Consider the following 13849-nt stretch of genomic DNA (forward strand, 5'->3'; position numbering starts at 1 on the left):
ATGACGAGTGTGTTGTTTTGTATTTGCGTGAGTATGTGTATGTATATGTATGTGCGTTTGTTAAGGTGTGAAGTTGTCTCTTGTGCTCCTTACTGCAAAACCAATTGCCCTCTGGAACAAATAATGTCGAACTTGAACAGGAGAGTCACTCACACCTCTCGCCGTGACAGCTGGTTAATCATCCAGGTGGACCAGTGTGTTGACAGAGCTTTGCCCCAGAGCAGAGAGAACTGAGCGAGGAGCAGGCCTAGGGTTTATGGTTTATGCTTAAGGTCATGTAATCATTAATACACTGTGTTTTTGGAACCGGTAAGACATTTCTCACTTCTCGCACCTCTCTCACCACCCATACACAGCTCTATACCACAGAGAGAGGGTGGGGGTGGGTGTGGGGGGGGGCTGCCATCTATCCGACTGTACTTCTTTAAGATCTCCTTAATCATCTGTGCATTAAGGTGTGGTGCGGTTTTATATCTACCCAGGAGGGTCTGCGTTTCGCCAGTCAGTCAGGTCAGTCTCAGCGTTGATGTTTATACCTGTGATCACAGATTACAGTGCAGTTTGTGTGTAATGGGTGTGTAGTATAGATTACAGTAATGTTTGTGTATAATGGGTGTGTAGTGTGGATTACAGTACAGTTTTTGTGTAATGGGTGTGTAGTATAGATTACAGTAATGTTTGTGTATAATGGGTGTGTAGTGTGGATTACAGTACAGTTTGTGTGTAATGGGTGTGTAGTATAGATTACAGTAATGTTTGTGTATAATGGGTGTGTAGTGTGGATTACAGTACAGTTTGTGTGTAATGGGTTTGTAGTATAGATTGCAGTAATGTTTGTTCTATAATGGGTGTGTAGTATAGATTACAGTAATGTTTGTGTATAATGGGTGTGTAGTATAGATTGCAGTAATGTTTGTTCTATAATGGGTGTGTAGTATAGATTACAGTAATGTTTGTGTATAATGGGTGTGTAGTATAGATTACAGTAATGTTTGTGTATAATGGGTGTGTAGTATAGATTACAGTAATGTTTGTGTATAATGGGTGTGTAGTATAGATTACAGTAATGTTTGTGTATAATGGGTGTGTAGTATAGATTACAGTAATGTTTGTGGGTAATGTGTGTGTAGTGTAGATTACAGTAATGTTTGTTCTATAATGGGTGTGTAGTATAGATTACAGTAATGTTTGTGTATAATGGGTGTGTAGTATAGATTGCAGTAATGTTTGTTCTATAATGGGTGTGTAGTATAGATTACAGTAATGTTTGTGTATAATGGGTGTGTAGTATAGATTACAGTAATGTTTGTGTATAATGGGTGTGTAGTATAGATTACAGTAACGTTTGTGTATAATGGGTGTGTAGTATAGATTACAGTAAGGTTTGTGGGTAATGTGTGTGTAGTATAGATTACAGTAATGTTTGTGTATAATGGGTGTATAGTATAGATTACAGTAATGTTTGTGTATAATGTGTGTGTAGTATAGATTACAGTAACATTTGTGGGTAATGTGTGTGGTGCAACACTTGGGTCATTGTCTATTTGTCAGTTTACTTTCACATAAAAGCCTAAAGAGATTTGTGAGCTTGCCCTGTTCCTGTCCCGGCTAACTTGTGTGTCAGATGTGGAGAATAGTTATGTGTATGTGATATGGAGCAGTGTTTTCCTAGCGGTGGGTTGTGATCGATTCCTTGATTGTCGAAGCATACTGTAGGTTGTGATTGATTCCTTGTGGGTCGAAGCATACTGCAGGTTGTGATTGATTCCTTGTGGGTCGAAGCCTACTGCAGGTTGTGATTGATTCCTTGTGGGTCGAAGTCTACTGCAGGTTGTGATTGATTCCTTGTGGGTTGAAGCCTACTGCAGGTTGTGATTGATTCCTTGTGGGTCGAAGCCTACTGCAGGTTGTGATTGATTCCTTGTGGGTCGAAGCCTACTACAGGTTGTGTTTGATTCCTTGTGGGTGAAGCCTACTGCAGGTTGTGATTGATTCCTTGTGGGTCGAAGCCTACTGCAGGTTGTGATTGATTCCTTGTGGGTCGAAGCCTACTGCAGGTTGTGATTGATTCCTTGTGGGTCGAAGCCTACTGCAGGTTGTGATTGATTCCTTGTGGGTCGAAGCCTACTGCAGGTTGTGATTGATTCCTTGTGGGTCGAAGCCTACTGCAGGTTGTGATTGATTCCTTGTGGGTCGAAGCCTACTGCAGGTTGTGATTGATTCCTTGTGGGTCGAAGCCTACTGTAGGTTGTGATTGATTCCTTGTGGGTCGAAGCCTACTGTAGGTTGTGATTGATTCCTTGTGGGTCGCAGCCTACTGTAGGTTGTGATTGATTCCTTGTGGGTCGAAGCCTACTGTAGGTTGTGATTGATTTCTGATGGGTCTGGATTGAAACTGGGTCCTGTCTATAACATTGGTTTTATTTACTTGATGTGTTACAATAACTCAAAAAGCTTCAGGTAGGTCATAACTGACCACACGCACACACACACACACAGAGGTATGTCTTACTATAGTTGTGAGGACTTTTTGGGACCAACAAATTATTCAAAATCCAAATCCAAACCTCAGCCATTCAAGAGCCACTGCTACAGATATTCTTTAACCCCGGTGAAATTTCACTCATTGGTTTATTATTCATACGGCTCTGTCTGTTGAGCTGTCTGTTGAGCTGTCTGTCTGTTGAGCTGTCTGTCTGTTGAGCGGTCTGTTGAGCTGTCTGTCTGTTGAGCTGTCTGTCTGTTGAGCTGTCTGTTGAGCTGTCTGTCTGTTGAGCTGTCTGTCTGTTGAGCGGTCTGTTGAGCTGTCTGTCTGTTGAGCTGTCTGTCTGTTGAGCTGTCTGTTGAGCTGTCTGTCTGTTGAGCTGTCTGTCTATTGAGCTGTCTGTTGAGCTGTCTGTCTGTTGAGCTGTCTGTTGAGCTTTCTGTCTGTTGAGCTGTCTGTTGAGCTGTCTGTTGAGCTGTCTGTCTGTTGAGCTGTCTGTTTGTTGAGCTGTCTGTCTGTTGAGCGGTCTGTTGAGCTGTCTGTTGAGCTGTCTGACTGTTGAGCGGTTTGTTGAGCTGTCTGTTGAGCTGTCTGTCTGTTGAGCTGTCTGTCTGTTGAGCTGTCTGTCTGTTGAGCTGTCTGTTTGTTGAGCTATCTGTTGAGCTGTCTGTTTGTTGAACTGTCTGTTGAGCTGTCTGTTGAGCTGTCTGTCTGTTGAGCTGTCTGTCTGTTGAGCTATCTGTTGAGCTGTCTGTCTGTTGATCCGTCTGTCTGTTGAGCTGTCTGTTTGTTGAGCTGTCTGTTGAGCTGTCTGTCTGTTGAGCTGTCTGTCTGTTGGGCTGTCTGTTGAGCTGTCTGTCTGTTGAGCTGTCTGTCTGTTGAGCTGTCTGTATGTTGAGCTGTCTGTCTGTTGAGCTGTCTGTCTATTGAGCTGTCTGTTGAGCTGTCTGTCTGTTGAGCTGTCTGTTTGTTGAGCTATCTGTTGAGCTGTCTGTTTGTTGAACTGTCTGTTGAGCTGTCTGTTGAGCTGTCTGTCTGTTGAGCTGTCTGTCTGTTGAGCTATCTGTTGAGCTGTCTGTCTGTTGATCCGTCTGTCTGTTGAGCTGTCTGTTTGTTGAGCTGTCTGTTGAGCTGTCTGTCTGTTGAGCTGTCTGTCTGTTGAGCTGTTTGTTGAGCTGTCTGTCTGTTGAGCTGTCTGTCTGTTGAGCTGTCTGTTTGTTGAGCTGTCTGTCTGTTGAGCTGTCTGTCTGTTGAGCTGTCTGTTGAGCTGTCTGTTGAGCTGTCTGTTTGTTGAGCTGTCTGTTGAGCTGTCTGTCTGTTGAGCTGTCTGTTGAGCTGTCTGTTTGTTGAGCTGTCTGTCTGTTGAGCTGTCTGTCTGTTGAGCTGTCTGTTTGTTGAGCTGTCTGTCTGTTGAGCTGTCTGTCTGTTGAGCTGTCTGTTGAGCTGTCTGTTGAGCTGTCTGTTTGTTGAGCTGTCTGTTGAGCTGTCTGTCTGTTGAGCTGTCTGTTGAGCTGTCTGTTGAGCTGTCTGTTGAGCTGTCTGTCTGTTGAGCTGTCTGTTTGTTGAGCTGTCTGTTGAGCTGTCTGTCTGTTGAGCTGTCTGTCTGTCTGTAGAGAAAGACAAAGGCAGTATCTACAGCTGAGATCTGCTCAGAGAGGGTTTCCTTTTGTATTGACTCTCGACAAACACATAAATCAACTTGTATTAGTTATAGACGTACAGATAAGTAATATAATATTGTGATTGTTAGTGATATACTAACAAAAGCTTAAGAAAGGGTATCATAGGAAATCATATAATTGTCATAATTGCTAGATTCACATGGATCATTAACCAAACAAAGTGCAGAGTGAGTTCTAGAATCAAAAGGGGCAACTTGTACTTTCCAGAAGACGGACCGGGCCATCGGTAAACTGTTACATACAGTAGGTAAATGTTGATCATGAGTCCCTCCCTGTCTCCCTGTCTGTGTGTGTGTGCAGGCTGAAGCGTGACAAACATGACTGTCAGTCACACAGACTCACACATGAGCATGGAGACACATTGTGGAAAGCATTCTGTGTATCTCTGAGAGGAAGAAGCATTGGGAGTATCTTCGTGAGTAGGCCTAACCAGTAGGCCTAACCAGTAGGCCTAACCAGTAGGCATAACCAGCTGATAGTGACAGGGCAGACACAAACTCCTCTGGCTGAAGTATTGCATCAGTAATCTATTATTTTGTTGTCGTTAGAGTCTAGTACAGAAGTTGGACATAGTTGCTGAACACAACTGGAGTGTTTTGCTTTAATAAGACTGGAGCAGCTGTTCTAACTGTGAGTAACTAGAATTGGTATTAGCTACTACTGTAGAGAGAGAGAGGGGGAGAGAGGGAGAGAGAGAGAGAGAGGGAGAGAGGGAGAGAGAGAGAGAGAGGGGGAGAGAGAGACTTTAGAGAGAGAGGGGGAGAGAGAGAGACTGTAGAGAGAGAGAGGGAGAGAGAGAGAGGGAGAGAGAGAGACTGTAGAGAGAGAGAGAGAGACTGTAGAGAGAAAGAGAGAGAGAAAGAGAGAGAGAAAGAGAGAGAGAGTCTGTGGAGAGAGAGTCTGTGGAGAGAGAGAGAGAGAGAGAGAGAGAGAGAGAGAGAGAGAGAGAGAGAGAGAGAGAGAGAGAGAGAGAGAGAGAGAGAGACTAGAGAGAGAGAGAGAGAGAGAGAGAGAGAGAGAGAGAGAGAGAGAGAGAGAGAGAGAGAGAGAGAGAGAGAGAGAGAGAGAGAGAGAGAGAGAGAGAGAGAGAGATAAAGTCTGTGGAGAGAGAGAGAGAGGGGAGAGAGAGAGAGAGAGAGAGAGAGAGAGAGAGAGAGAGAGAGAGAGAGAGAGAGAGAGAGAGAGAGAGAGAGAGAGAGAGAGGGGGGGGGGGAGAGAGAGAGAGAGGGGGAGAGAGAGAGACTTTAGAGAGAGAGAGGGGAGAGAGAGAGACTTTAGAGAGAGAGAGGGAGAGAGAGAGGGAGAGAGAGACTGTAGAGAGAAAGAGAGAGAGAAAGAGAGAGAGAGTCTGTGGAGAGAGAGAGAGTCTGTGAGAGAGAGAGAGAGAGAGAGAGAGAGAGAGAGAGAGAGAGAGAGAGAGAGGGGGGAGAGACTTTAGAGAGAGAGAGGGGGGAGAGAGAGAGACTGTAGAGAGAGAGAGGGAGAGAGAGAGAGGGAGAGAGAGAGACTGTAGAGAGAAAGAGAGAGAGAAAGAGAGAGAGAAAGAGAGAGAGAAAGAGAGAGAGAGTCTGTGGAGAGAGAGAGAGTCTGTGGAGAGAGAGAGAGAGAGAGAGAGAGAGAGAGAGAGAGAGAGAGAGAGAGAGAGAGAGAGAGAGAGAGAGAGAGAGAGAGAGAGAGAGAGAGAGAGAGAGAGAGAGAGAGAGAGGGAGAGAGAGAAAGTCTGTGGAGAGAGAGAGAGAGAGAGAGAGAGAGAGAGAGAGAGAGAGAGAGAGAGAGAGAGAGAGAGAGAGAGAGAGAGGGAGAGAGAGAGAGAGAGAGAGAGAGAGAGAGAGAGAGAGAGAGAGAGAGAGAGAGAGAGAGAGAGAGAGAGAGAGAGGGGGAGAGAGAGAGAGGGGAGAGAGAGAGACTTTAGAGAGAGAGAGAGAGAGAGAGAGAGAGAGAGAGAGACTGTAGAGAGAAAGAGAGAGCGAAAGAGAGAGAGAGTCTGTGGGAGAGAGAGAGTCTGTGGAGAGAGAGAGAGAGAGAGAGAGAGAGAGAGAGAGAGAGAGAGAGAGAGAGAGAGAGAGAGAGAGAGAGAGAGACTAGAGAGAGAGAGAGTGAGAGAGAGGGAGAGAGAGAGAGAAAGTTTGTGGAGAGAGAGGAGAGGGAGAGAGAGAGAGAGAGAGAGAGAGAGAGAGAGAGAGAGAGAGAGAGAGAGAGAGAGGGGAGAGAGAGACTGTAGAGAGAGAGAGGGAGAGAGAGAGACTGTAGAGAGAAAGAGAGAGACTGTAGAGAGAAAGAGAGAGAGACAGAGAGAGAAAGAGAGTCTGTGGAGAGAGAGAGAGAGAGAGAGAGAGAGAGAGAGAGAGAGAGAGAGTCTGTGGAGAGAGAGAGAGAGACAGAGAAAGAGAGAACCCTTATTTATGTTCGCTTTTGTACTTTAAATATTTGCACATAATATGACATTTCAATTGTCTTTATTCTTCTGTGAATGTGATGTTTACCTTCATTTTTTGGATTGTTTATTTCACTTTTGTATATTATCTACTTCACTTGCTTTGGCAATGTTAACATATATTTCCCATGCCAATAAAGCCCTTTAAATTGAATTGAGTTAGCTAACCAGCTCATCTGTTAAAACGTATGATGTAATGTAAACTCTTAGGGGGGAAAAACGTGCTAACTACAACCTAAAAGGGTTCGTCTGCTGTCCCCATAGCAGAACCCGTTGAAGAACGTTTTAGGTTTTCGATACAGAAGACTTTTCCCCCAGAGCCGTGTGTCTGTGTCTTTCAATCCACATGCAGCCTGTACACACATGGTATGCTTGTCACCGTAGGTGATCCTATTTGTTTTTTATGTGTGTGTGTGTGTGTGTGTGTGTGTGTGTGTGTGTGTGTGTGTGTGTGTGTGTGTGTGTGTGTGTGTGTGTGTGTGTGTGTGTGTGTGTGTGTGTGTGTGTGTGTGTGTGTGTGTGTGTGTGTGTGTGTGTGTGTGTGTGTGTGTTTGTCTATGAGTCTGTTGTATACTTACAGTAGGTCCATATATGGAAGCTGTTGAAAAGTTAACCGTTTACAGTAATGTGAGGCAACTGTAAAATACTCACCTGCCATCTTCATCTCATGGATTCGATCTTCGTCATCGCAAAGTGGAAACACCACATTCATGCTAATTGTGTTGCTGTACCATGTCGTGTGTGTCTCTATGTTATGACAATATATTCATGCTAATTGTGTTGCTGTACCATATCGTGTGTGTCTCTATGTTATGACAATATATTCATATTAATTGTGTTGCTGTACCATGTCGTGTGTGTTTCTGTGTATTATCGTTAGGGTTGCTAAGATACCCGTAATTTATGAAAGTTACCAGAATTAATTTTGGTAATTAAGAAAACATCTATGGAAATCTATTGTGAATTTGGTCATTTATACTTCAATAACTTTTAAAAAAGAACTGTATTATTCATATACAGTATAATATTAATTTTGTTTCTATGTGTCCATATTGTACATGAGTTTCTAGTAGATATGGTTCAAACCAGATGGTTCGAGATAATGTACAAATTATTGTTTTTAAATCATCTAATCAACGATAGCATTATTCTCAATGAACTCTTCCAAGTAGTTACTTTTTTCCCCCACAATTGACACTAGTTTGACAGCAAATACATATTGACATAGTAAAATAAATATAAGTATGTAAAATATATATATATATTTCATGCTGAAACCTTCATATTAAACACCAATGGTATTCACTAAATTTATGGTTTATATTTAGGATGATGTTTTACAGCTTTGTCATCCAATTTATTTATTTTTTTAATCATCTGATTCATTTATTTCATTTTTTGTACATATGATAGGACCACACAGAGGGCCAGAGACTATTAGACACCTGTGATTAGACCACACAGAGGGCCAGAGACTATTAGACACCTGTGATTGGACCACACAGAGGGCCAGAGACTATTAGACACCTGTGATTGGACCACACAGAGGGCCAGAGACTATTAGACACCTGTGATTAGACCACACAGAGGGCCAGAGACTATTAGACACCTGTGATTGGACCACACAGAGGGCCAGAGACTATTAGACACCTGTGATTAGACCACACAGAGGGCCAGAGACTATTAGACACCTGTGATTAGACCACACAGAGGGCCAGAGACTATTAGACACCTGTAATTAGACCACACAGAGGGCCAGAGACTATTAGACACCTGTGATTAGACCACACAGAGGGCCAGAGACTATTAGACACCTGTGATAAGACCACACAGAGGGCCAGAGACTATTAGACACCTGTGATTAGACCACACAGAGGGCCAGAGACTATTAGACACCTGTGATTAGACCACACAGAGGGCCAGAGACTATTAGACACCTGTGATTAGACCACACAGAGGGCCAGAGACTATTAGACACCTGTGATTAGACCACACAGAGGGCCAGAGACTATTAGACACCTGTGATTAGACCACACAGAGGGCCAGAGACTATTAGACACCTGTGATTAGACCACACAGAGGGCCAGAGACTATTAGACACCTGTGATTAGACCACACAGAGGGCCAGAGACTATTAGACACCTGTGATTAGACCACACAGAGGGCCAGAGACTATTAGACACCTGTGATTAGACCACACAGAAGGCCAGAGACTATTAGACACCTGTGATAAGACCACACAGAGGGCCAGAGACTATTAGACACCTGTGATTAGACCACACAGAGGGCCAGAGACTATTAGACACATGTGATAAGACCACACAGAGGGCCAGAGACTATTAGACACCTGTGATTAGACCACACAGAGGGCCAGAGACTATTAGACACTTGTGATTAGACCACACAGAGGGCCAGAGACTATTAGACACCTGTGATTAGACCACACAGAGGGCCAGAGACTATTAGACACCTGTGATTAGACCACACAGAGGGCCAGAGACTATTAGACACCTGTGATTAGACCACACAGAGGGCCAGAGACTATTAGACACCTGTGATTAGACCACACAGAGGGCCAGAGACTATTAGACACCTGTGATTAGACCACACAGAGGGCCAGAGACTATTAGACACCTGTGATTAGACCACACAGAGGGCCAGAGACTATTAGACACCTGTGATAATCTGAAGTACCCAAAAGGGGCCACTAGATGTATTGTGATAGATTACATAAAATCCTTGAAAGATACCACAATTCTGGTAGTTTACTGGTAAACTTTTGAAAGTTTCCAGTAATATAGCCTCCCTTTGAGACCCTAGTTATCATATCCTGTTGTCATGACCTATCCGAATAGGACAATAACTTCTCAATGGATCACTAACTACCTGTTGGAACAGCTCGGACATCAATCACTATCTCCTCGTCCTCATGTGAAAAGGACAAAACATCCCTCTTCCTCCACTCCTCCCTCTCTTATCTTGGCATTTAGGAAAGATACATATGAAGGAATTATGGGTATTATGCCAAAATGAGCTTCAGATTCCAGCTGCGGCATTCATGCATATGCGCTTGGAAGCAAGTAAACAGAGACATTTAGTCATAGCTTTGGAGTGTTTAGCCATAGCCGTAGTGTGAAGAGTTATACAATTGGCTAATACAGTTTTACCATTACTATCCCACTTTAGCTTCTATGTATGTGTGTGTGTGTGTGTGTGTGTGTGTGTGTGTGTGTGTGTGTGTGTGTGTGTGTGTGTGTGTGTGTGTGTGTGTGTGTGTGTGTGTGTGTGTGTGTGTGTGTGTGTGTGTGTGTGTGTGTGTGTGTGTGTGTGTGTGTGTGTGTGTGTGTGTGTGTGTGTGTGTGTGTGTGCGCGCATATCAGTAAACCTCTGTACCTTCCTCAGATCTGTTTATGAACAAAGATGGCTACCTTCACCAACCACTCAACCAATGAGAGCAGCGGGCAAAACTGCCGCTGTCGCTTCAAGGAGGACTTCAAGTACATCCTGCTTCCTGTCAGCTACACTCTGGTCTTCGTGATTGGCCTAGCCCTGAACTTCACGGCCATGTACGTGATCCTGTTCCGTACAAAACTGTGGAAGCCCTCCACGGTGTACATGTTCAACCTGACAGTGTGCGACACCCTCTACATCCTCACCCTACCCTTCCTAATCTACTACTACGCCGACGAGAACGACTGGCCCTTCAGCGAACCGTTCTGCAAACTCATCCGCTTCCTGTTCTATGCTAACCTCTACGGTTCCATCCTGTTCCTGTGCTGCATCAGCCTGCACCGCTTTCTGGGTGTGTGTTACCCGATTAGGTCCCTAAGCTGGGTCAACGCCAGGAGAGCCCGGCTGGTGTCTGTGGCGGTGTGGGCGTGTGTGCTGATGTGCCAGGCTCCCGTGCTCTACTTCTCACGGACCAGGGACGAGGGAACGGAGAGGGTGTGTTTCGACACCACCAGTCCAGAGTTATTTCATGACTTCCTAGTGTACAGCTTGGTGGTATCTATGCTGCTGTTTGCCTTCCCCTTCATGGTGGTGATGGTGTGCTATGGACTGATGGTGAGGAAGCTTCTGGAGCCCACCTGGGGGGCAGGAGGGAGCCAGTCGAGGGGAGTCGGGAGGATCGCTCCTCATCGCTCCAAACAGAAGTCTGTGAAGATGATAATCATTGTGTTAGCAGCGTTCATGCTGTGTTTCCTACCCTTCCACCTGACCAGAAGTCTGTACTATTTCCTCAGATACCTGGAGCAGATGGATCCCTCCCAGGTACAGTACCACAACCACTGGAAAACTACACTTTTAAAGGCTCTGCCTGGCTTCACCTTTCACCCAAGGTGCAGGAGGCTGGCTCCAGGTAGATTCACCTTTCACCCAGGGTGCAGGAGGCTGGCTCCAGGTAGATTCACCTTTCACCCAAGGTGCAGGAGGCTGGCTCCAGGTAGATTCACCTTTCACCCAAGATGCAGGAGGCTGGCTCCAGGTAGATTCACCTTTCACCCAGGGTGCAGGAGGCTGGCTCCAGGTAGATTCACCTTTCACCCAAGGTGCAGGAGGCTGGCTCCAGGTAGATTCACCTTTCACCCAAGGTGCAGTAGGCTGGTTCCAGGTAGATTCACCTTTCACCCAGGGTGCAGGAGGCTGGCTTTCACCCAGGTAGGCTGGCTCCATTCACCTTTCACCCAAGGTGCAGGAGGCTGGCTCCAGGTAGATTCACCTTTCACCCAAGGGCAGGAGGCTGGCTCCAGGTAGATTCACCTTTCACCCAAGGTGCAGGAGGCTGGCTCCAGGTAGATTCACCTTTCACCCAAGGTGCAGGAGGCTGGCTCCAGGTAGATTCACCTTTCACCCAAGGTGCAGGAGGCTGGCTCCAGGTAGATTCACCTTTCACCCAAGGTGCAGGAGGCTGGCTCCAGGTAGATTCACCTTTCACCCAAGGTGCAGGAGGCTGGCTCCAGGTAGATTCACCTTTCACCCAAGGTGCAGGAGGCTGGCTCCAGGTAGATTCACCTTTCACCCAAGGTGCAGGAGGCTGGCTCCAGGTAGATTCACCTTTCACCCAAGGTGCAGGAGGCTGGCTCCAGGTAGATTCACCTTTCACCCAAGGTGCAGGAGGCTGGCTCCAGGTAGATTCACCTTTCACCCAAGGTGCAGGAGGCTGGCTCCAGGTAGATTCACCTTTCACCCAAGGTGCAGGAGGCTGGCTCCAGGTAGATTCACCTTTCACCCAAGGTGCAGGAGGCTGGCTCCAGGTAGATTCACCTTTCACCCAAGGTGCAGGAGGCTGGCTCCAGGTAGATTCACCTTTCACCCAAGGTGCAGGAGGCTGGCTCCAGGTAGATTCACCTTTCACCCAAGGTGCAGGAGGCTGGCTCCAGGTAGATTCACCTTTCACCCAAGGTGCAGGAGGCTGGCTCCAGGTAGATTCACCTTTCACCCAAGGTGCAGGAGGCTGGCTCCAGGTAGATTCACCTTTCACCCAAGGTGCAGGAGGCTGGCTCCAGGTAGATTCACCTTTCACCCAAGGTGCAGGAGGCTGGCTCCAGGTAGATTCACCTTTCACCCAAGGTGCAGGAGGCTGGCTCCAGGTAGATTCACCTTTCACCCAAGGTGCAGGAGGCTGGCTCCAGCTGGCTCAGGCTCAATTCCACTGCTATTATGATTGTTGATATTGTCATTATCCTTGACATATAAAGGTCTTTGCCATATCGAGAGGATATCTGCAGCGTTTACCTTTCAATCATGTGTTCTTGTATTCATCCCCAGGTGAGCTGTGAGCTGCTGAAGGCGTCCAGCCTGGCCTATATGGTGACACGCCCCCTGGCCAGCGCCAACAGCTGTGTGGATCCCGTCCTTTACTTCATGGCTGGGCAGGATTTCCGTAGTAACCTCGGCAACAAAAATCAGAGCATCGCCAAGGAAACCAGGAAGCGTGATGGCGGCCCTTTCGAAGCAGCACTGACTGTCAGGAGAGTCAATCTATGTACTGAATAGCTACGGAACCGAGTGAACTCCATTGGACAAACACACTGGAAGGATGACTGGCTCCTCTAAACGGAATATTATTTAGCCCATATTATTAGCCTGTTTGAAGGAGAATGTATGTCATGATATTTTACTGAATGTTCTTTCCCTGACTGGTAAATACTGGGAGATTACAACATACAATAGAAATACCAGATGTCTTGAAAGTGAGAGGGGAATAGAGTAACTCATTGACTTAGCTAAGGAAGCTAAAGGCAGGAAGAAATACACTGGTTGATGCTGAGGGTTTAGAGAGAATAGATGCTGTTATAACATGTCAGGGATGTTAGTGATACTGTAATCACAATAAACAGTAAATATATATTTTAGGGGCCGCTGATTGTAGTGTATCTAACAAACCTTTCTTCAGGATTACATACACCACACACAGACTGTAAATCAGTCTTAAGAGGACCTCCTCGTAAGAGCATTCAGAGAAAGTTGTTCAGCTCCAGGCATGACTTGGGCAGGTTCTTGGGTGTGTCTGGAAAGTCATGAATTAACATCCCAAAGACTCACAGATGGAGCTGGATATAATCCAGACAGAGAGCTTTATAGAAGCAACACAGGCTCACTGCTAGCTGGCACAACTACAAATTACTAAGAAAAAACTCATGCTTAACCCGTAAGAGTCTAAGCCCTGTCTAAGCCGGAGGGAGAAGGAGGGGTGCATTGTTTAAGAAGGTCATACCAAGGATCATTTAGCTTTTTGATTTTGAATTGTAAGACCCCTTGAAATATCAAAAAATACAAATGCATTAAATAACAGATTCACTACAACAGAGTCCCCCACAAAAAAACTAAAGGCAGTTTGTTCTGAAGTGTCTATCATATCTGAACGATATAAGACCAGGAAACATGTGTTTGTATGTGTTTTTGGACATGTATTTAAGCCCTTATTTTTGACTCTACTGGTCAAATGTTTAAGAACACCGACTCATTCAAGGGTTTTTCTTTGTTTTTACTATTTTCTACTTTGTAGAATAATAGTGAAAACATCAAAACTATGAAATAACACATATGGAATCATGTTGTAACCAACAAAGAGTTGTAACCAAAAAACATATTTTATATTTGAGATTCTTCAAATAGCAACCCTTTTGCCTTGATGACAGCTTTGCACACTTGGCATTCTCTCAACCAGCTTCACCTGGAATGCTTTTCCAACAGCCACGAAGGAGTTCCCACATATGCTGAGCACTTGCTGGCTGCTTTTTCCTT

At 45.5% G+C, this 13849-nt stretch overlaps 1 protein-coding gene across 1 annotated transcript; it reads left to right on the top strand.

The window, feature by feature from the left end:
- The first annotated feature begins 393 nt into the window (after positions 1-393).
- LOC124006311 (P2Y purinoceptor 2-like) lies at positions 394-13664 on the top strand. Its single transcript, XM_046316257.1, has 3 exons — positions 394-510; positions 10004-10873; positions 12371-13664. The coding sequence occupies exons 2-3, from the start codon at positions 10022-10024 to the stop codon at positions 12596-12598; spliced, it is 1080 nt and encodes a 359-aa protein (XP_046172213.1). The 5' UTR covers positions 394-510; positions 10004-10021; the 3' UTR covers positions 12599-13664.
- Positions 13665-13849: the final 185 nt, after the last annotated feature.

Source organism: Oncorhynchus gorbuscha, linkage group LG19 (assembly GCF_021184085.1).
Source record: "Oncorhynchus gorbuscha isolate QuinsamMale2020 ecotype Even-year linkage group LG19, OgorEven_v1.0, whole genome shotgun sequence".
In the NCBI taxonomy this organism is placed as follows: Eukaryota; Metazoa; Chordata; class Actinopteri; order Salmoniformes; family Salmonidae; genus Oncorhynchus; species Oncorhynchus gorbuscha.

Bases quoted from the DNA above. Each gene is read 5' to 3' on its own strand.
- LOC124006311 (XM_046316257.1), top strand. From the start codon at position 10,022: ATGGCTACCTTCACCAACCACTCAACCAATGAGAGCAGCGGGCAAAAC. The intron at 10,874-12,370 runs GTACAGTACCAC...ATTCATCCCCAG, and splicing joins AGCAGATGGATCCCTCCCAG to GTGAGCTGTGAGCTGCTGAA.